Below are 21,142 nucleotides of genomic sequence, written 5' to 3'. Positions count from 1 at the left end.
ACAATGGCTTTAGGTATTAAGAAAAACTTTTTAAGTTTCGCAAATGATGCATTTTTGTTTGTTTTTGTTTTGAGGTCACATCCAGTGGTGCTCAGGGGCTAGTCTTGACAATGTCCAGGGGGACCATTAGGTACACTGGATGGAACTCTGGCCTCCTATATGCAAAGCCTGTACTCTAGCCATTTGGCCTATCTTCCGAGCCCACCAACGGATTCTTCTATTTATTTATTTATTTATTTTGGTTTTGGGGTCACACCTGGTGATGGTCGGAGGTTACTCCTGGTTCTGGCTTTGACTCTGGATATACTCCTGCTCTGAGTTTAGGAATCACTCCTAGTGGTTCTCAGGGGGCCATATGGGATGCCATGGATCAATTCTCGTTAGGCCATGTGCATGGTGAGTTTTTGACGCTTGATTCTTATATTTAGGAAGGTTTGAGGACCACAGAAGTTGTGAATATCCTCTCCTTTCAGTTAGCATAATTATGGGATTTATATTGGATTAAAAGAGAGGTTGAATCAGGTTTCCCCTACTTTATTTAAAACTTGACTGGAGGGGCTGGAGTGATAGCAAAGCAGGTAGGACATTTGCCTTGCACGCGGCCGACCCAGGTTTGATTCCTAGCATCCTATATTCCCAGCATCCTATTTTATTTCCCAAAAAGCAAATAAAAAGCAAAAAACAACAAAAAACTTGACTGGAGCAATCTTTAAAATTACAACGACCTGTCTTTATCTTCAACTCACAGATCAGAATCATCAGGGGCCTAAGAGCGGTCTTTTTTTTTTTTTCTTTTTGGGTGACACTCGGCTATGCACAGGGGTCACTCCTGCTCTGCACTCAGGAATTATCCCTGGTGGTGTTCAGGGGACCATATGGGACGCTGGGAATCGGACCCAGGTTGGCTGAGTGCAAGGCAAACTCCCTGCCTGCTGTGCTATTACTCCAACACTTAAGAGCTGTCTTTTGAACCAGCACCCAAGGTGCTTTGCTCTACCTCCAAGAAACATTGTCTCAGAGACTGGTGGCTTATTAGCTCTAAAACCTGAAGCAATTGCTTGTTTTTGTCATCTTCCTGTTTCTGAAAGGGCATCTGATCCTCAGCCATCAGGAGCTAGCAGGTTTTAAAAGCACAAATGGAGTCACCATTGTTCTATAGTTCTCTCCCTTTGAGGGAAAAGGTTGGTTTGAAAATAAAGGTTATTGAAATAATAGTTCATTCATAGGAGAGAGATGTGGGTGGATCTTTACCTTGAGAAGTAAATGGTTTCTTATAAAATCCTTGCGCCAACTATAACTTGGAGCGTCAGTAAACTTGATTCTTGACAAACAGATACATAAGGAAGTGATTATTCATAATGCAAAAGTGCTACTTGGTTTTAAAATCACGGACTGGAGAGACAATAGAGCAGGTGAAGCACTAACCATGTGTGCCAGCTGACTGACTTTGGTCTGATCTCCAGCACTACTGCCAGGCGTGATCCCTGAGCACAGAGCCCAGAGTAAGCCTTGAGAACAGCCAAATGTATTATACCCCCACACCCTGGCCCTCCCCAGTGCCCCCCCCCAAAGATTCCCTTGAGCAGCACTGTTCCCAGATTAGAAGCAGCAGCATCACCTGGGAACTTGTAAGAAATGCAAAATTTCAGGCCTCTGAGTCAGAAACTCTGGGGGTGGGGCCCAGTAGTTTGCATTTTAGCAACACGTCCAGGTGATTCTTCTGCAACTGAACTCTGATAAAGTTCTGGGGGCTTTATTTGTTTGTTTTGGGTTTTTTTTGGGGGGGGTGGCAGGGCATGGGAGTGGGGTACATGAAGGGGCGGCACTTCACAAGCAGTGTGAAGGGGATTACAAAGCTACTCCCAGTGCTATTTCATCTACAGGATTAGCTGGTTCAGTGCTCAGGCCTGGTGATGCTGGGGGTCACCAGGACCACACTTGGATGTGCTCTGGTATCATGCAGTGCTGAGGATCGAATGTGGGTCCCTGTACTTGCAAGGCATGCACCCCTGCTGAGCATCTAGAAAAGTTCTGTTTCTTTTCCTTTTTTCTTTTCTGTTCTTTTTGCTTTTGGGCCACATCCTGCTTGCTTGAACTTACTCCTGGTTGCACATTCAGGGATCAGGGGAACCATATGTGGTGCTCGGAATCAAAACTGGGATGGTCTCATGTGAGACAAATGCCCAAGTCCCTGTACTACCTCTCTGGACCTAGAAAAGTTCTTTTTACTTTTTAATTGTTTGGTTTTTTTGGTTTGTTTATTTGTTTGGGGAAGGGGGGTGATACACAGAGCAGTACTCAGGGCTTATGAGTACTCCTGGTACTGCATTCAGAAATCACTCTTGGCGGTGCTAGGACAACCTGGCTGTCTTTGTGCAAGGCAAACACTCTACCCACGTACTCTCTCTCCAAAAACAAAAAGGGTAGGTTAGAAAGATAGTGCCATGGGTAAGTCACTTGCCTTGCACACAGTTGATCTGGATTAAATTCCCCTCACTGCATAGGTCCCTCCGAGCCCTGCCAGAAATGATCCCTGAGTGCAGAGCTAGGGGTAAGACCAGAGTAAAGCTGGTGCTGTGACCAAAAAAACAAAAAGAAACAAACAATAAAGGGGCAAGGGAGATTGTTCAAAGAGCTGAGCACTTGCAGGGTGTCTGGGTTAGAGCCCCTGCACAGCCTGGTTCTTTGAGCTGTCCCTAAGCAATGTTTAAGCAATGCTGGGAGTAGGCCCCTGAGCATCACCAGGGTGCCCCAACCCCTCCTCACCAAATAAAAGAAACAAGAAGAACTGTCTCACTCGTATAAAGGAAAAATCAAGGGGTCTTGAGACCCTAAAATTTGTGGCTACAGATTCCCAATAAATAAACTAAAAGACCGAGATTCTCAGCAATACATGGCCATTTCCTGAGCACTGACCTAGGAGTAACCCCTGAGCACTACTTGGTGTGGCCCAAAAACAAACAAAAACCCCACACCTTTTTCTGGACCTGAAAATATTAAGTCCTATTGCAGCCTAAGTCTCAGGGCACCCCCTGAAATTCTGGGTGTCCGAGGTTCATTCCCAGGGGAGCAGATCAAGTGGAAATGGCCTGATGGTCACCAAGCGGACTGGCAGGGGAATTGCTCACAGGAACAAGAACTCACTGGGTTACCCCTTATTTTCTTTGGGGTTCAGGGATGAGGACCCCCTCTTCCTAAGGCCTCCCATGTCTGTTCTTCAGCAACAATTCCTTTGGTTCTGTCAAAACATGTTGCAACTTCTCTTCCCCTATAACCCCAATTTTAGGATGCTCTGGGATTAGGAAAAGCTAAAAGAGTGTGGCCTGAGCATGTTATATAGAGGGGGTTTCACCTCTCTTGGGAAAAACTGCCCCAGTTGCATTCTCTGGGGTCTGATTAGGCCAAGTCAGAGCCTTAAGGAAACTTTTGTATTGTTAAGAACTCTAGGTCCCTGGGTGGTTGACATTAATGATAAGTCCCAGTTAGTGGACACTGAGCTATTCGATACTCATCAAGCTCTGGTCTCCTTGATCTTCATTGTCACACTGTCACTGTCATTGTCATCCCATTGTTCATCGATTTGCTCGAGCGGGCATCAGTAACTTCTCCATTGTGAGACTTGTTGTTACTGTTTTTGGCATATTGAGTACGCCACGGGTAGCTTGCCAGGCTCTGCCGTGCAGGCGAGGTACTCTCGGTAGCTTGCCGGACTCTCTGAGAGGGAGGAAGGAATCAAACCCAGGTCGGCTGCGTGCAAGGCAAACACCCTACCCACTGTGCTATCGCTCCATGATCTTCATTACCATACTAAAACACTCTCTTCCCCATGACAAGAGAGTTTTCCTGCCATTTTCTGTACATGTGATATATGTTCTTTCTGTGTTCCTCAATTGTTCATGCTTGCTGATTGCCTTCATGAATATGTATGAGTTTCCTGAAGAATGACTAGACTGAGTGAGCTACTACAGTGGTCTGTTTCAGGGAGGTGTAAAACCTGACCCTTACTCCCTCTCTTTGACGCTGTGCTCCAGTCCACGCTGGTGGATATCCTTCCCAACTAAAATAGTTCCATTGCTAATAAAGCCCCTCTTGTCTATTCAGTAGTTCCTGTGGTTTTTTCCTAGGATGACAGTTCCAAAAGGACCTTTTATTTCTGTGACTCCATCTCAGATTCAGGCAGTGAGTTTGATTCTTAGGATGATTAGTTGTTTGTTTGTTTGTTTGCTTTCCCAGAGTGGGTTTTGGTAACAGGAGATGAAGACCCTTAGCAAGTCATTAAGACAGTAATTAACGCCAGACTACTAGGATGTATCTAAGACTATATTCCACAGACGTGTTTTGTTTTGTTTTTGTTTTTATTTTTACTGTTATTTACATTATGTGGTTGCAACAGTGTGTACTTAACACATTAAGAAATGTTAGGAAGAATTCATTTAATACCATCAGCTATGAGAAAAGATGAGATCTTGCAGCTTGTTATTACTTGGGTGGGATGGAAAGATGTCATGCACGGAGTAGTGAATCAGAAAGCAAAAGATAAGCACCAGATGATGTCACTCCTGTGCAGAGTAAAGAAATAATGCAGGGATTAGACATTCTCTGATGGATGGAAACAACACTGAGGTAAGGTCAGAGGACTGTGATCTAGGGGTGCCTGTTATGGGGAGGAGAGCAGGGCTACTGTAGGGGTGGAAGGCGATGGGGAGAGACCTTGAATAAATGGTGAAACTATCCAGGTTCTCTGGTGGTGGGCATGGTGTAGCAGTAATGTAGATATAAAACAATAATATTGGTGCTACAGTTAGAAATAAATAACTTTTCTCAAAAAAATTAATCCGTGTAGCATTTACTTAGTAGGGAAACAAAAGCAGATCCGGTGGGAATAAACATCTGCTCCTCATTCAGAGCTGGCTAGAGCAGAGGTTCTATCACCTGTGTTTGGAGAAATCAAAAGCTTCCATTTATTTGGTTTTTGGGCCACATCCAGCAATGCTAGGCCTTCCTCTTGGCTCTGCACTCAGGGGTCACATTAATGGTGCTCAGGGGACCATGTGGGGTGCTGGGGATTGGATTTGAGCTGGCCATGTACAAGCAAGTGCCCTCCCCACTGTACTATGACTATCACTCTGATCCCCAGAATGGGGGAGTGGAAGGTTTCAGGCTGCTTTGAGTGTAGGGTGATTGTTGGGATGCTGGGGGCCAGCTAAGAAGGAACAGGGTGTCCTGTGTGATTGATTTATGCAAATTAGTTGATTGTTGATCTTGCTTTGAAAATGGGGGGAGAAGGGAATTGAGAAACCAAGCCAGAGAAATAGTTTATGTTGGTTAAGGTGCTTGTTTTTGCATGTGGCAGGCCCAGGTTTGATTCCCAGCATTGTACATGGTTCCCTGAGTTCTCCAGTAGAGATCCCAACACAGAGCCAGGAGTTAGCCCTGAGCACCACCAACCATGAGACCCTCTCACCCTAAAAAAATAATTGGGAAATTGGCCATTGGCCTGGTCCTGATGTTCTTTCTGGCTCACTGCTGAAGAGGTTGTATCTTGGAGTCCTGAATGAGTTGCTGTAAGGACAATGGGTTAGAGTTCTACTGGCATACACTTTGATCATTGTCTCATTGTCTATCCAGATGAGACAACAACTTAACCTGTAGAACAAGTTTTTATTATTTATTTAGCACATGTGGTCTCTTGCTGACTTGTCCAGTGAGTCCAAAATGGGATTGAATAGACTCAACCTGCAGGGCAAAGGTTCATCTATTATCGCCTTGTTAGTGTTGGCAAGAATGGCACATACTCATGTGTTTTTGGTAGACTGGAACTTCCACTGATGCTGAAATGCCTTGGCAGGTTATCAGTCAGCCATAGGGTAGTTCCTGGGAGTCTGTGCTAACCTAAAAGTGCGGAGGGGCATTGAGAGCCAGGACACAAGAATAAACAGAGCCTGTCATGCCCTGCAGCCCAAAGTAGTCCCCCATCAGCTTCTCATCTTGGCTGGGCTGCCAAGATTCTTCCACTGATGTCTGAACAGCGCAGCCATGGTGCCTGTATTTCTGTTGTGAGTGGGCTTGTTGCAACCCAACAACTCAGAGAGACCAAACTCTGGTCTTTTCCTTCTTCGATGAAGGGTCTCAGCCAGGTGCCCATGGGGGTCTTACCATGAGACTACCCACTCCTAGCCAACTGTTGACATCAATGGCATCTGCACCCCTTTGAAAGACTTTGGAATCTACTCCCTTGTAAGGCAGCATCCATGTCTTACTATAAAAAAAGAGATAAAGGAAGAAAGAGCGAGAAAGAAAGAAGGAAAGAAAGAAAAGAAAAAAGGAAAGAAAGAAAAGAAAAATACTGAAATGCTCGCTTTCCAGATTCTCCTGATGGTATAGAGCTGAGATCCGGGGTCATTCACTAAGGACTGGAAAGCAACCTGAAGCTTCCTCATGATGTAACTGCAAAAATCCCATAACTTGGTATTTCCCATTATCTATTACTCTGATGGTTTGTTTTGGGTTTTGGTTTGGGGGCCACACCGGGAAGTGCTCAGGCTATGCCTGGCTCTGTGCTGAGGGGAAGGTCACTTCTAACATTGCCCAGAGAATAGAATCTGATTCTCTTGAATGCAAAGCATGTGCTCCAGCCCATTAAATTACCTCTCCAGTTCTAACAAAGTTTATTTTAAAGGAACTATTGGTAGTATGTAGCTTGTAATCTGGAAGCTGGACTTAAAAAAATTCCTCCCCATCCATTATTACCATCACAGCCAGACTGGACCCCACGCTCATCTTCAAATATACTCTGATGAGTCCATCTGCATTTCCCTTCAATTTCTATTTATGTTTCAAGACTAGCTCAGTTTTATCGCTTCCTCAAAGGTTTCTGATTCTCTTTGCCACAGCAAATAATTCTTCTTTGAATTTGCAAAAAACTAGAATGCAGGGCTGGAGTGATAGCACAGCAGGTAGGGTGTTTGCCGTGTACGCAGCCAACCCGGGTTTGATTCCCAGCATCCCATATGGTCCCCTGAGCACCACCAGGGTTAATTCCTGAGTACAGAGCCAGGAGTGACCCCTGTGCATTGCCGAGTGTGACTCAAATAGAGAATAAAAACTAGAATGCATGCAATTCATAAAAATCAGTTCCTACCTCAGGTTTTCAATTACATATTAAAATAGCATTTTCTTCCTTATTAGATTTTAGGTGACTTTCTAGAGGGCTTTTTTTAGCACTTTGTACTCCCCACCATTGACAAGTACTGTCTGTGAGATTGACAAATGCTGAATGACTAAGACTCTTTTTTGTAATATCCACCACCACTCTCACCCCTCATTTTGGGCCATACCTGTCATGTTCAGGGTTTACTGTGCTGGCTCAGTGCTCGGGAATCTGGCAGTGCTTAAAGGACCTTTTGTGGTGCCAGGGATCAAACTGGGGTCAGCTGTTGTATAAGGCCTTCTCTCCTGCTCTATCTCTCAGCTTTATATTTTATATTTTTGCAGTGCTGATATATCATATATTTTATAATTTTGCAGTGCTGGGGATTGATCTCATCAGGGCCTCATATGTGTAAGGTCAGTGTTTTACCCCTGAGCTATGCCCCCAGCTCAGGAGAATATAATTTTGTGGTTTATCATTTCTTCCTTGCATATTACTTCCTTGTATACTTCCTTGTATACTTGGACTGGAGCAGTAGAACAGGGTGTTTGCCTTGCACGCAGCCGACCTAGGTTCGATTCCTCCATCTCTCTTGGAGAGCCCCGAAAGCTACCAAGAGGATCCAAACTGCATGGCAGAGCCTGGCAAGCTCCCCATGGTGTATTCGATATGCCAAAGACAGTAACAACAAGTCTCACAATGGAGATGTTACTGGTGCCCGCTTGAGCAAATCGATGAACAACGGGACGACAGTGCGACAGTGCTATACTTGCTACCGTTTCCAGGAACATTCCTTTGGCTGTCCAGCACTGTAACATTAAGAGTGATACATCTTGATGATTCATCATACAAATATGCCCCACTAGTTCTGGTTCCTGAAGTGTGTAGGTAGTGAAGGAGAAACTGTTCAGAACCAGAAATGACTCTATGAAAAATTCTTCCACTCACTTAATGTTAAAATTGCAAGCTGAGGATTTGTTTTTCATTGAGCTTTATAAAAAAAAAAAGAGAGAGAGAGAGAGAGAGAAAAGAAGAAAATCTCAGTGTCTGGACATATAGCTCAAAGGACTTAGTGTATGACTTTCATGCAGGAGGCTCAGGTTTGATCCCTGGCACTACGGGTCCCCAGAGCACCAGGAGGAGAAGCTCTGTCCTCCCCTCCCCCAAACAGAGCCCCTAAGCATCAGTAGGTATGGTCCAAAACTGAAAATTAAAAGAAAAGAAAGATCACAGTAGGAGTAGGGCTCAATATGCTGGGAATACAGTTATAAGTGGAGACCTCAATATCAGACCACAATCCATAAGGTACAGTGAAGACAAAGTTGGCAAAACCCTCCACGATATTGAAACTAAAGGTATCTTCAAAGAAGGCACGCAACTGATCAACCAAATGGAAACAGAGATAAACAAATGGGACTGTATTAAACTAAGAAGCTTCTGCACCGCAAAAGATAGAGTGACCAGAATACAAAGACAATCTACAGAATGGAAAAGGATATTCACCCAATACCCATCCGATAAGGGGTTGATATCAAGGGTATATAAGGCACTGGTTGAACTTTACAAGAAGAAAACATTCAACCCCATCAGAAAATGGGGTGAAGAAATGAACAGAAACTTCCTCAAGGAAGAGATATGAATGGCCAAAAGGCACATGAAAAAGTGCTCTTCATCACTAATCATCAGGGAGATGCAGATCAAAACAATGAGATACCACCTCACACCACAGAGACTGGCACATATCCAAAAGAACAAAAAATCTGGGTTGGCCATGCGCAAGGCAAGTGCTTTACCTGCTGTACTATCTCTCCAGACTGTAAATATTAACTTTATATCAAATTTTATTATCATAGTTAGATCATTTTTGTTAATTAGAGTCCTCTTAATTTTATAAACTTCAGGACGTATAAAATAATTGTTTTGCAACAAATTATTTTTATTTTTCCTTAGATTTAATCTCTATTGTATATTTTTTTCTTATATATAATCCTTTGAAATTATATATAGTGCACTCTTCTTTTAATTTATGTCAAATATATCCTCTTCCAGGCTATATTTCAATCCAGTGGGAAATTTAATTAAGTTATATTTTGTGGTTTACTGTAAAATGTCAGTTTTTTTTATTAAGCAATATATGTATATATGTTGATAATGCAGAAAGTTAACTCAGGAATAACCTGAGTTTGTCGATGAATCATTGATAGTTTGGTATCTAAAAAATGGGAATAAAGTATTATAATAAATATAGCATAACAAATTCTTAGCTTTGTAATTATAAAAGCAGGGATAAAATAAGAACAAATCTAGTCAAGGGATGTGAATGTAGATCATGACTTGAAATTTCAACTGGGATAATGCCTAAGCTTCTTACATATCCTGTGTTATACATATGTTACTTTGTTTTATGTAACTGTTGTCATTATGATGGGATCCATTTTTTATCTTATTAATAGCACATACAAAATCTGTTTGATTTTATTTATTATAACATTATAATTTACAAAGTTGTTCATAATACAGTTTTTTCAGGCGTTTGATGTTCCAATACCAGTCCCATTACCGGTGTGACCTTCCTTCCACCAATGTCCCCAGTTTCTCCCCCACCCTTAGCCAGGACAAATTTATTTGATATTGTTTGCTCAACAAAATGGCAAGGGGAATTATAAAAAAAAAAGATCAATAAGAGTCCATTTGTGACACTTGTTATACCTCACAAAGGTCTGACTAAATTCATTGCCTAAGGATTGACTAAACTGGTTGGTGCTAGTTGAGCCTTCTGTGTTGTTGCTTTTGCTCATTGTGCTTGGTGGGCTTCTATGCAACTTTTTCATCAAATTTGCTATCCTCCTACTGGATTGTCAGCACTATGAAATTTGGAGGTGTTGCAGCCATGTGCTCCAGGAGCTGGGGAGCTGGAATGATTTGGTGGGTTGGCAGCTTGAGGTTCAGTTATGGAGCTGGGTTGTTTCTGTGCTGGAAGATGTTGGGTGTGGCTAGAGCTTAAAATTTGGTTAATTCTTACTGGAGCATATTTAGCTCTGTCATCCTGTTGCTCATTGATTTGTTCGAGCGGGCATCAGTAACATCTCTCATTGTGAGACTTATTGTTACTGTTTATGGCATATCAAACACACCATGAGTAGCTTGCCAAGTTCTGCCGTGTGGGCAGGATACTCTCAGTAGCTTGCCGGGCTTTCCAAGAGGGGCGAAGGAATGGAACATGGGTCCACCTCATGAAAGGCAAACGCCCTACCGCTGTGCTATTGCTCCAGCCTAAATGGAACAAATTCTGAAACAAATAAGTACTTGAATATAAAGGAAATTTGGTAGACTTTGGCTGAGAACGTTTTTATAGGATGGAAGAACAGGGGAAATACTAGGAATAATTGCATAATGGCCAGAGAGATAGTATGGGAGGTAAAACACTTGCCTTGCATGTTGCTGACCCAGGCTCAATCTCCTGTGCATATATGGTCCCCTGAACACAACCAGAGCACAGCTAAGAGTAAGCCCTGAGCACTGCTGTTATGGTCTCAACTGTCCCTCTTCCCTTCTCCCTCAAAAGAAATAATTACATGTACCCACTGAAAGTTTTCAGTTCTTCCCAGTCTCTTGAAGTGAATTCCATTGAGCAGAAAATGAAATAATTTTGGTTATGCCTACACATATGTATTTTGATAGATATAAATATAAGTCAACACCAGTAGTACAAAGATGACTTGCAATGAAAGAAAAATTCACTCCAAGGAAAAGCAGATCATTAAGCTAAACACAGGTCTGTTATACTAGCAATTAAAATAAAATTAATTAAGATATTCATTAGCATACACAGAGAGGCAATACTAAAATATGCTTTTTATGTGCTATTAAACAAAGAATAAACATGTTATAGCTCTGGTTTTACTATAATTTACTAAGTAATTGAAATTATTTGTTGTAAGTAACAATTGTTTGAAAACATTTTGATTCATCATCTTTCCTCTTACTTACTTTTCATTACATGATACCCTCAAGTTCTATCCAAGTTCCAGTGAATTGAATGATTTCATCATTTTTCATGGCCACAAAATATTCCACCATGTTTATATACTGTAACTTCTTCATTCAGTTGTGGGTCATTTGGGTTGCTTCTATAGTTTGATTATTATAATAAAAGCTGTAATGAACATAGGTGTATATATATATATCTTTTCAAATAAATAATTTTGTATTGGGGTAAGAAAGGAATTATTGGGCCATATAGAAGCTCTAGTCTTATTTTCTTGAGTAATTTTCATACTGATATCCATACAGCTTGAATTGGTTAAATTTCCTCAACAATGAATGAGGGTTTCTTTTTACCACAGACCTTCCAACACTGATTATTTCCTATCTTTTTCATACATGCTGTTTTCACTGGTGTGAGATGATATCTGATAGTTAGTTTGATTTGTACTTCCCTAATAATAAACAAGACTAGGGAATGGAGTTATTAAATGACAGCAACCCCTTGGCCCTGAATCACAACCTTGAGAATGCCAACGAGTAAGGTGTGTGGGGCAGAATTTTGTTGGGGAAGTGATGAGGAGTAACTAGAGGTTATAAGGACATTTGTTTTACATCTTTGATGGTGGTGAGGTAAGGCATATACATGATAATCATAAGACTTAACACTGTAGATAACATATGACCCAAACTATAACAATTAACTTAAAAAAATGAGTTTGCCAATGGGGAAACTCAGTCTTAAGATACTGGTGGAGGAACAGTGACGGGGGGTGTGGAGTTGGAGCATTGTATGCTGAAACAATCACTAGTTTCAGTATTGAAAATAACTGCCTAAAAATTTTTTTTGCGGATAAAACTTTGTGCACCATGAGGCTGGCAAGATGGCCCAAAGGACTAGAGGACATGCTTTGCATTTAGAAGCCCCTGGTTTGATCATAAACACTGCATGGTCTTCAGAGTACCACCAGGAGCAAAGAGTGCCATTGGGTGTGGCACCAAAACTGGAAAAAAATACCCCAAAATATCCCAAACAAAATTATGAATCAGAAATTATACTGAAATCAATTAAATATATGATTTAGATTTGCTTTGGTGGGATATTTGGATAATTGCTTTATCAGTGGTCAGTAATGTTCTAAGATAAAATGTGTAACTGAAAATAGAGGATATGTTTTAAAATCTTTGATTGCTTTTATATATAATTTTTAAAAGTTTTGTGTTTTGGGACCTGTAGCAATAGTACAGTCAGTAGAGAGCTTGTCTTTATGTGGCCAACCCAAGTTTGATTCCTGGCACCAAATATGGTCCACAGAACACCACCAGTAGTGATCTCTGAGTGTAGAGCCATGAATAAGCCCTGAGCTCTGCCGGATATAGTCCTAAAACAACAACAAACAAACAAACAACGACAACTAAAATTTTTGTGGTAAATTCAGGGGGTGGGGGGCATACCCAGCTGTGCTCAGGGATCACTATTGGTGGTGCTGGGGACAAGACTGGGGTCAGGCAATTGCTTTAATCTCTGCACAAACTCTCTGACCCTTGATCTATTTAAAAAAATATATTCATGTTTTAGATTGGTCTGGGGCTGGAGTGATAGCGCAGTGGGTAGGGCGTTCACCTTGCACATGGCCGACCCGGGGTTCCATTCCTCCGCCCCTCTCGGAGAACCCAGCAAGCTACTGAGAGTATCCTGCCCACACGGCAGGGCCTGGCAAGCTACCAGTGGCGTATTCAATATGCCAAAAACAGTAACAAGAAGTCTCATGGAGATGTTACTGGTGCCCACTCGAGCAAATCGATGAGCAGCGGGATGACATGACAGTGACAGTGACAAATTGCTCTGGGTTTATTTATTTTTGGTTTGGGAGCTACACCTGGCAGTATTCAGGGACTACTCCTTGAATTGTGCTCATGAGTGACCCAGGGCAGTGCTCCAGGGACTATATGTGGTGCTGGAATTGAACCTTGTTTCACCCACTGGCTACATGCCAAGCAAGAGCTTCACCCTATGCCCTATGTCTCTCCTGTTCTGGTCTGAGGTTTAATAAGTAAATATGATTTGTTCAAAATGTTTCTTCATGGTTCTGTAAAGACGGCTCCTGCAGATAAAAAGTCAGAAGGGGAATATTCATTTTCAATACATATTACCACAAGTTTATAAAACTGATGTATTATGAAATGGGAAGTAAAACTTATAATCATAATAATATGATTTAATCATTAATTAAAAGCATTTAAGCACTTTTAAAACCTGGGAAGACAACTAAAATGTCAACATGATTAAAGGAACATCAGGATCTTACCCTCTTCAGATGAACCCCCGAGCTGGCAAACTTGTTTCTGAAGAAGGCAGATTGTTGAGTGGTCCCAAGGGCAAGAGTCTGCCATAACACAAACTTCCTCCTGCACTTCCCTATTTTAGTGTTTCCTTTACAATCTAGTGTTCAAAACCACATCCCAGAGAAAATGGGAAATGTACAGAAGATGATTTTCAGATATTTCCTTTCAAGATGTGTAGGAAGACTTTTGAAAGAATCAGTTTGAACATAATCTGTTGTGAATAAAGGTGTCAATAATTAGGATAAATGCTAGTTCCAAGGACAGGAAGTAAAAGAAGACATGCCACCAAATTTCTCTCCCATCGTGTGAAGCATATTCTAAGAAAGGAGCTTAGTGAAAAGATGATAAGGCCCTTTCACACAATATATTTGAATGTTATATGGGGGCCAACCCCCTTGGTGCTCAGGGGTTTCTCCTAGTTCAGTGCTCAGGGGACACTCAGGTGCTGGTGGAGGGGGAAGGGCAGGAATCATGCAGTGCTAGATTCAACAATAGGGAGGGCCAGGCATGCAAACATTCACACACGCCCTGTCGAGCTAACTTCCTGACCCCCATGATAGTCTTATGGTTAAAAAAAAAAGTTTTATTTAAGTTTGAGAGAGGAGAAAAAAGAAAGGGTACTGGGAAAAAGATAATAAAAAAAAAAAAAGATAAAGGAACCCCATAAGGTGAAAGAAAGAAATTGCACATCCCAAGTAGGGATAAGGGGGATTCCAAATACTTAAAAGGATTTAAAAAAAATACAGTGTAACATGTGATATTTCCATACATAGCTTTCCTCTGAAATGCTTTTTAAAAACATTGAATCACCATGAGATATAGTTACAAAATTGTTCATGACTGGGTTTCAATCTTACACTGTTCCTACATCCATCCCTTCATTAGTGTGCACTTCCCACCCATGTCCCCAATTTCCCTCCCCAGCCTCTCTCTATTGGAGTCACTTTTCTTCTCTCTCTGTCTCTGTTTCTGTCTTTGTCTCTTTCCTTTTGAACATGGTTTACAATACATACAGGTTCTGATAGGTTGTCATGTATATCCCTTTACCTACTTTTAGCACTCATTTCTTATCCAGAGTGCTCATTCCTACTATCATGAAATGCATTTTTGGACTGATTCCCTTGAACCTTTACAATCACCTAGTGAGAGGTGAGTCACATGTACCTTCCTTTTTGATCTGCAGTGGGACGATGGAGACGTTGGAATGGGCCCTAGCCAGGCTGCTGGGAGGAGGGGTCAGCCACAGACCAGGGCACCCAGCCAGCTCTCTCTGCTTCTATCCCTGCTGACATCTCCTAGATAGTCAAGGGACAGACTCTTGAGCACAACCCTCTCCAAGCCGAGATCTCCCCTGGCTCCCCACTCATCCTTGAGAGTGCCAATCTTTCTTAGGAAGATGTAAAGTCTTGGAACAGGTGGACTGGCTTTGTTGGAGTAAGTGATCTGGATCGAAATCAAACTCTTCTTTTTTTCTTCAGATTTAAAAATTTTAAAAATAAACTTTTTATAAAGTCCATTGCTTGGAAGCTATCATTAGTCATGCAATAAAACATTTCACAGGAGATTGTTGCTGAAGTTTATTTAATTTTTTTTTATTTGAAGCATTGTGATTTACAGTACTGCTGATGACAGGGTTTCATGCTTATAAGATTCCAACGCTACACCCTCCGCCAGTGTCCGCTTCCCTCCACCATTGTGTCAGGGTTCTCGCCCACCTGCCACCTAACATTGCCCCAAACCGATCTGATTTTTTTGCTGTACACAATGCTAGGCAATCTCTCTAGGACTCAGTTTCCTCGGCTAGGATGTGCCCCCGCTTTGGCTTATTCCGTGGAACTTACTGATTACTAAATGATTTAGTGCCGTAAAGGTCTCCAGCAGTCTGTTCTGGCGGTAGCAATGCTGGATGCCTGGTGGATATAAATATTAGCTTGGGTCACCTTCTATTATATGCCGGTTTGGGGAATCTCGGTCTACCAAAAAAAAAAAAAGAAGACGCAGTGTTGACCGCTGGGTTTTAATAAGCAAACAACAACCCCTGGTTCCCACCATCCTGCCTTTTGGCCGACCTATCCTGAATCCACCCTTGTTTCTCAAATGTTTCCGAAAGGAAACAATACTATCTCAAAAGAACAATTTGAAAAGCGGGAGGCCAGCACAGCGTGTGAGGGAGTGGATGGAGTGATGCGAGGCAAGGACGCCTCAGTCCTGCCCCGAGGGACTTTGAGCCCCGTTGCAGTCAGCTGAGAAGCTTGGCGCTGCGTTCCCTATTCTGCCGGAAATTTCAACTGCTCCTGCACCCGGGCAGAGTGGGACACCCTAGGGAAAAGAAGCCCTGGACGATAAGTCAGGGACCAGGATCCTCAGGTGAGGGGCGGGGCCCTAGGGGAGGACCTTGAGAAGCTCGGGGCGGGGCAGTGGCGTAGGGGGTGGAGCAGGGGGCGGGGTCCAAGGGGAGGATCTAGAGAAGCTCGGGGGCGGTCTATGACGTAGGGGGTGGAGTAGAGGGCGGGGCCTCGGAGGATGTCAGGGCGGCCTAGCGGCATTCGGGAAGGCGGGGCTGTGGCGCCGGGGTGGAGCAGGGGGCGGAGCTTCCCAGGATTTCACGGCGGCCGAGAGGCGCTCGGGGGCGGGGTTGTGGCGTAGGAGGTGGAGCAGAGGGCGGAGATTCTCAGGATTTCACGCGGCCCGAGAGGAGCTCGGGGGCGGGGCTGTGGCGTAGGGGGTGGAGCAGAGGGCGGGGCCTCGGAGGCTGTCACGGCGGCCTAGAGGCGTTCGGGGGCGGGGTTGTGGCGTAGGAGGTGGAGCAGAGGGCGGGGCCTCGCTGGCTTTCACGGCTGCGCACGCCACGTCTCCCTTAATGAACATGTGGGGACCTTAGCGGCCAGAGGAGAACGCTGAGCGGGGCGGGATCTCTTCTCGCGAGAGCTGGCGACGGCAGCGCGGTGGCGGCGGCGTGTCGGAGAGAGTAACGTGGGGGCGGGGAGGAGAGGCGGCGGCGGCGGCGGCGGCGGCGGCGGCGGCGTCCGAGCTACGCCACACAGGGCCGGGGCGCTGGGAAGGCGAGCGCGGAGTGGGGTCGTGGCGGCGGTGGTGAGACGCGGGAGGCGGCGGGGGGGAGTGCCATGGCGGGGCAGCAGTTCCAGTACGATGACAGCGGGAACACCTTCTTCTACTTCCTCACCTCCTTCGTGGCGCTCATCGTGATCCCGGCCACTTACTACCTCTGGCCCCGAGACCAGAACGCCGGTGAGTCCCGCGGGCAGCTGCCTCGAGGGCTCGCGCAAGGCCCCGCCGGCCGCCTGCGGGCCGTGCCCCCTGGTGGGGCCCAGCCGTGGCCGCCGTGTCGCGGGGGACACGGTCCGCCGTGGGGCCGGGCCTGGCGCGCGGGGGCTCGGCCGCCGGGGCGCGTGCGGGGCGGTGTGCCGCTCGGCGCCTCCCGGGGGGCTCCCTCGCACCCCTCTGGGGTGTCCTCCTCCGGAGTTGCGGCTTCACACCCCCTCTCGCCCATTGTTCGGGACGCTCCTCGCAGCCTCCTGCCGCCTCTTTGTCTTCTCTGCCTCCGGTTTTATTGGGTATTTTCCTTGCGAAGAGGGAGCGGAGTGGGATGGGGAGGATGCGGGTTGGGAGGCGAGGGAAGAGTTGGCAGAGGAGGGAGCCCCGCGAGCAGGCACCACGCTTAAGCCCCCTCCCGAGCCACGGCGCTCCCCCACTCGCACCCCCCCACCCCGTGTTCCTGTTGCAGCTGTTGTTACAGATATTTCTCCCTCTTCTCCCGATCTGATCGGGGTGGCATGTTTCGGGGGACTCCCGACAGTTCACCCGCCGCCCCCCTCCCCGCCCCCCACCCCAGTTGCTTCACACGGTGGGGCTTGGAAGCAATGCCGATATCCACCCCCCTCACTCGCCCTCCCCGGATTTAAAAAATAAAAGGGCTGTTGGCTGTTTCCTTTCCCTTGGAGTTTCCTGTTTATGACGGAAAAAGTGCAAGTCTGAAGGGTGAAATCTTTGTGGGTTAGTTGTTGAGTTAGCCTCGCTATTCGTTCTGATTTTTTTCTCCACGGGAAGCGACACGGGATTAGAACGCAGGGAATGTCTTCCTTGGCAGGCCTTCTATGTTTTGGGTCGTCGTTGGTTGATACGTATTGCACTGGGCTAAGGACATATGGCAGGTGACATTCTTAGTGTTGGTGGAGCTGCAAGGCCCCTAAGAGGTCATAGATGGTAGTGTTGCCAGTAAGGAAGGAGTAGGCTTTGAGCAACAGCATTTAGAGAAAGCTTTTTGTTTCCCAAGAGCTATGCTAACTTGCTGTGAAATACCTTCTCCAGTTGGGTATGGTGAAGATCTACTAGGGTATATATTTGGGGAAATCGTTAACAGTTCTTAGTTGACAGTAGCTTAGAAACTTGCTATGCTTTTTAACACTTTGTATGCTTTATAAGAAATATTTTTTCCCCTTTACCTCCACTAGTTCTAATTTTTTTTTTCTCTATTCTCTTCGCTCTTGCGGTGATATATCACAATCAGCACACTTGATTGTGATCCTTGCACATTAGGTCATGTACTGTTTGGGGCTCATGCAGCAGGTTGGGATGTTCATAGTAGTGCTCACTTCTTTGAGTGGGGGGGTGGGTCCCACTTCTTTGCAGTGGTAGTTCTTGCACATGTGTTCACCTGGGGTCACACTCTTTCCTCTGTGGTGTCTAAGCACGGTTGGCTTGTGGTGCACACCAGATGTCACTGTGGTGCTTCCTTGTTTGCTCTCTCGTGGGTGCATTCCAGGCCACAGAACTTGAACAGCTTTGTGCTTGCTGAGGGCTGCACCCTTTCAATGCAGTGACTGTACACATCTGGTAACATGAGGCTGAAAATTTCGAAGCACATGTTTGGTATATGCAAGTGACACGGGGTGGGGGGGCAACTAAATTAGGACTAAGTGCTTTAGCTACTGAGCCACCTTGCTACCAGGGCCCCCCCCACCCTCCCATTCTTGTTATGTAATGGTACTAAATTAAACTGCATTTAGGATAAATAACAACGAAAGATTTTAGCTCTTTATGTATTTGACACTAACTTTATTCTTTAATTTTTATTTTTTAATGAATCACTGTGAGATAGTTACAGATTTACAGATTTTCGTGGTTATGTTTCAATCAAACAACTTTCCAGTACCCATCCCTTCACCAGTTCCCAATTTCCACCACCAATGTTCCCAGTGTCCCTCCCGCCAACCCCACCTCTTCCTACCCCCTGCCTCTGTGGCAGACACATTCCCTCTTACTCTTTCTCTTCTTTTGGGTGTTATGGTTTGCAGTATAGGCACTAACTAGCCTTCGTGGTTGGTCCATAGTCTACCATCTGAGTGATCCCTCCAACCATTATTTGCTTAGTGGTCTCTTCTCCATCCCACCTGCCTTTTTCCCCCAGCATATTCGAGATCGTCTTCCAAGCCATGGGGCAATCCTCTTATCTCTACTATCTTTAGATGTTATTCTCCTATTATGTTACTTTATATTCCACAAATGGGTGCAGTCATTCTGTATCTGTCTTGCTCTTTCTGACTCATTTTGCTTAGGATGATACTCTCCATGTCGATCCACTTATATGCAAATTTCACAGTTTCATCTTTTCTAACAGCTGCATAGTATTCCATTGTTGACACTAACTTTAAATGTTGGGTACTGAGCCAAAGACCACCCAACATTACTGATCTTGATAGGAGTAGCTCAGCAGTAGAGTAACTGCCTTGCTTGTAGAGGACCTGTCTTGATACCTGCAAACAAACAAAACTGCCCCAAACAAAACAAAACTGGCAAACAATTGTTATTTCTTCCTTCAGTGGATTGTTTATGAAAACTGGATTTTGGGATGTTATGCATTCTTTTAAAAAGTGTTTTTAATGCTGGGCTTAAAACTCAGGTCTCACATGTGCCAGGCAAGCGTTCTCCCAGTGAGCCACATCCCTGGTGCCTCATTGTGCCTTGTTTTCCTAAGTGTATATAAATTATATGGCTGCTTTGGACGGTAGTTGTGGATATATGTGACAGTATTTATTTAATATGGGCTTGGGTTCCCCAGAGGTGCTTTTCTGGCAATATTCTGTCCCATGACTTGACTTGACAGTTCAGTGTTCAGACCTGGCAGTAACTAGCATAATATACCTTAAAGAAAGGTATATTATGAGGGTCACCAGGTCCACACCTCTTGGTACTAGGGGAAGCATATGGTGGTGGGTATTGAATTGGGCCTAGGAATGCAAAACATGTACGTTTACCCCTTTCTGCTATCTCCCCATTCTGTGATGAACTTTTATTATCATAGTGGTTTCCCTTGCCTGTCAAACCAGAGTTATTCTTCTGGTCATTGTGGATCGAGCTAGAAGAGCTCACTTTTCAGTTTAGTTTGTTTGTGCTTCTTCTTGTATGTGCATTTGGTTGTTGGAAGGCAAAAGGGTTTTGGGAAAGCTTGTAGATTTGTTTAGATTTTATTTTGAGAAGAGCCCTAATTTCATTATTAGTTGTTTTAATATACGCTAATTTTTTTTAAGTGGGAATGTCATGTTTTCTTGGTATTATAAAACTTGCTGATAACATATATTTGAGCATGCAGTTGGTCTTGAAAAAATGGTCAGAAATTAATATTAACCATTTTTAGCTCATGGACTTCATCTATTATCTTAGTTAATATTCTTAAATGTTCAATGAGATAGATACTAATTTCTCCATATTTTTTTTCTTTTTCTTTTTTGGGGGTCACACCTGGCAGTGCTCAGGGACTATTCCTGGCTCTGCACTCAGGAATCACTGCTGGTGGGCTCTGAAGGCCATATGGGATACCCAGGGATGCCCAGGTTGGTTGCGTGCAAGGCAGGTGCCCTAGCCTTTATACTATCTCTCAGGTCCTAATCTCACCAGTTTAGATGAGGAAATTGGAGTTTAGAATGTTTATGCCGGCTGAGCTTGAATTAGAACATCACTCTGCAATAGCCCCCAAACCCTCCTGTTTCTGTATTGCTAATGAGAAAGGTATTTGGTTGCTCCTTACATCTGGTGCTCTGCTTTCCGCTTGTCTGGAACAGTAAATGTGTTGTGTGATGTATTCGTTTGGTCTTGCTGAAAATTCTGTTAAGGAAATGAAAGGTAGACAACACTTGGGTAGTTTTTTGTGATTCTCACATATAACTTTATTTATTTAGAAATACGGTGTCATTAAATGTTTTCATCTTAGTTACTTTATTTTAAAATTTTATTTATTTATCTGTCTATCTATTTATTTATCTTTTGCTTTTTGGGTCACACTTGGAGATGCACAGGGGTTACTCCTGGCTCTGCACTCAGGAATCACTCCTGGTGGTGTTCAGGGGACCATATGGGATGCTGGGAATTGAACCCGGGTTGGCCGCATGCACGGCAAACGCCCTACCCACTGTGCTATTGCTCCAGCCCCAGTTGCTTTATTTTTCTTCTGAAGTTACTTGCAGTTTCTTGCATTTTACAGAGAAATGTTGAACTTTGGGTTCTGTTCAAAGCTCTGAAAAAGACAGTTTGCTGACTTGTTACTAACAAGAGTCTGTTTTCATTTCTTATATTTTGCTATTGGAATATTGATTGATTATTGGTGCTCTTTTAGATCCTCAAGGGTGTAAGTTAATACTGTGTTGT

General features: G+C 44.1%; 1 protein-coding gene across 2 annotated transcripts in view; it reads left to right on the top strand.

Annotated features, from left to right (window-relative positions):
• Window positions 1–16,460: 16,460 nt before the first annotated feature.
• SEC63 (SEC63 homolog, protein translocation regulator) overlaps window positions 16,461–21,142 on the top strand; it is a 70,985-nt gene continuing 66,303 nt past the window's right edge. Inside the window, exon 1 of one of the 2 annotated variants that reach the window (XM_055135907.1) lies at window positions 16,461–16,729. In XM_055135907.1, coding sequence (XP_054991882.1) covers window positions 16,606–16,729 — 124 coding nt within the window. In that variant the 5' untranslated portion in view covers window positions 16,461–16,605. The remainder of the gene's footprint in view (window positions 16,730–21,142) is intronic. The other variant, XM_055135906.1, reaches the window with a different exon arrangement.

Source organism: Sorex araneus, chromosome 4 (genome assembly GCF_027595985.1).
Source record: "Sorex araneus isolate mSorAra2 chromosome 4, mSorAra2.pri, whole genome shotgun sequence".
In the NCBI taxonomy this organism is placed as follows: Eukaryota; Metazoa; Chordata; class Mammalia; order Eulipotyphla; family Soricidae; genus Sorex; species Sorex araneus.
The sequence above is the reverse complement of the archived record's forward strand: the minus strand, read 5'-3'. Positions and strand labels throughout refer to the sequence as shown.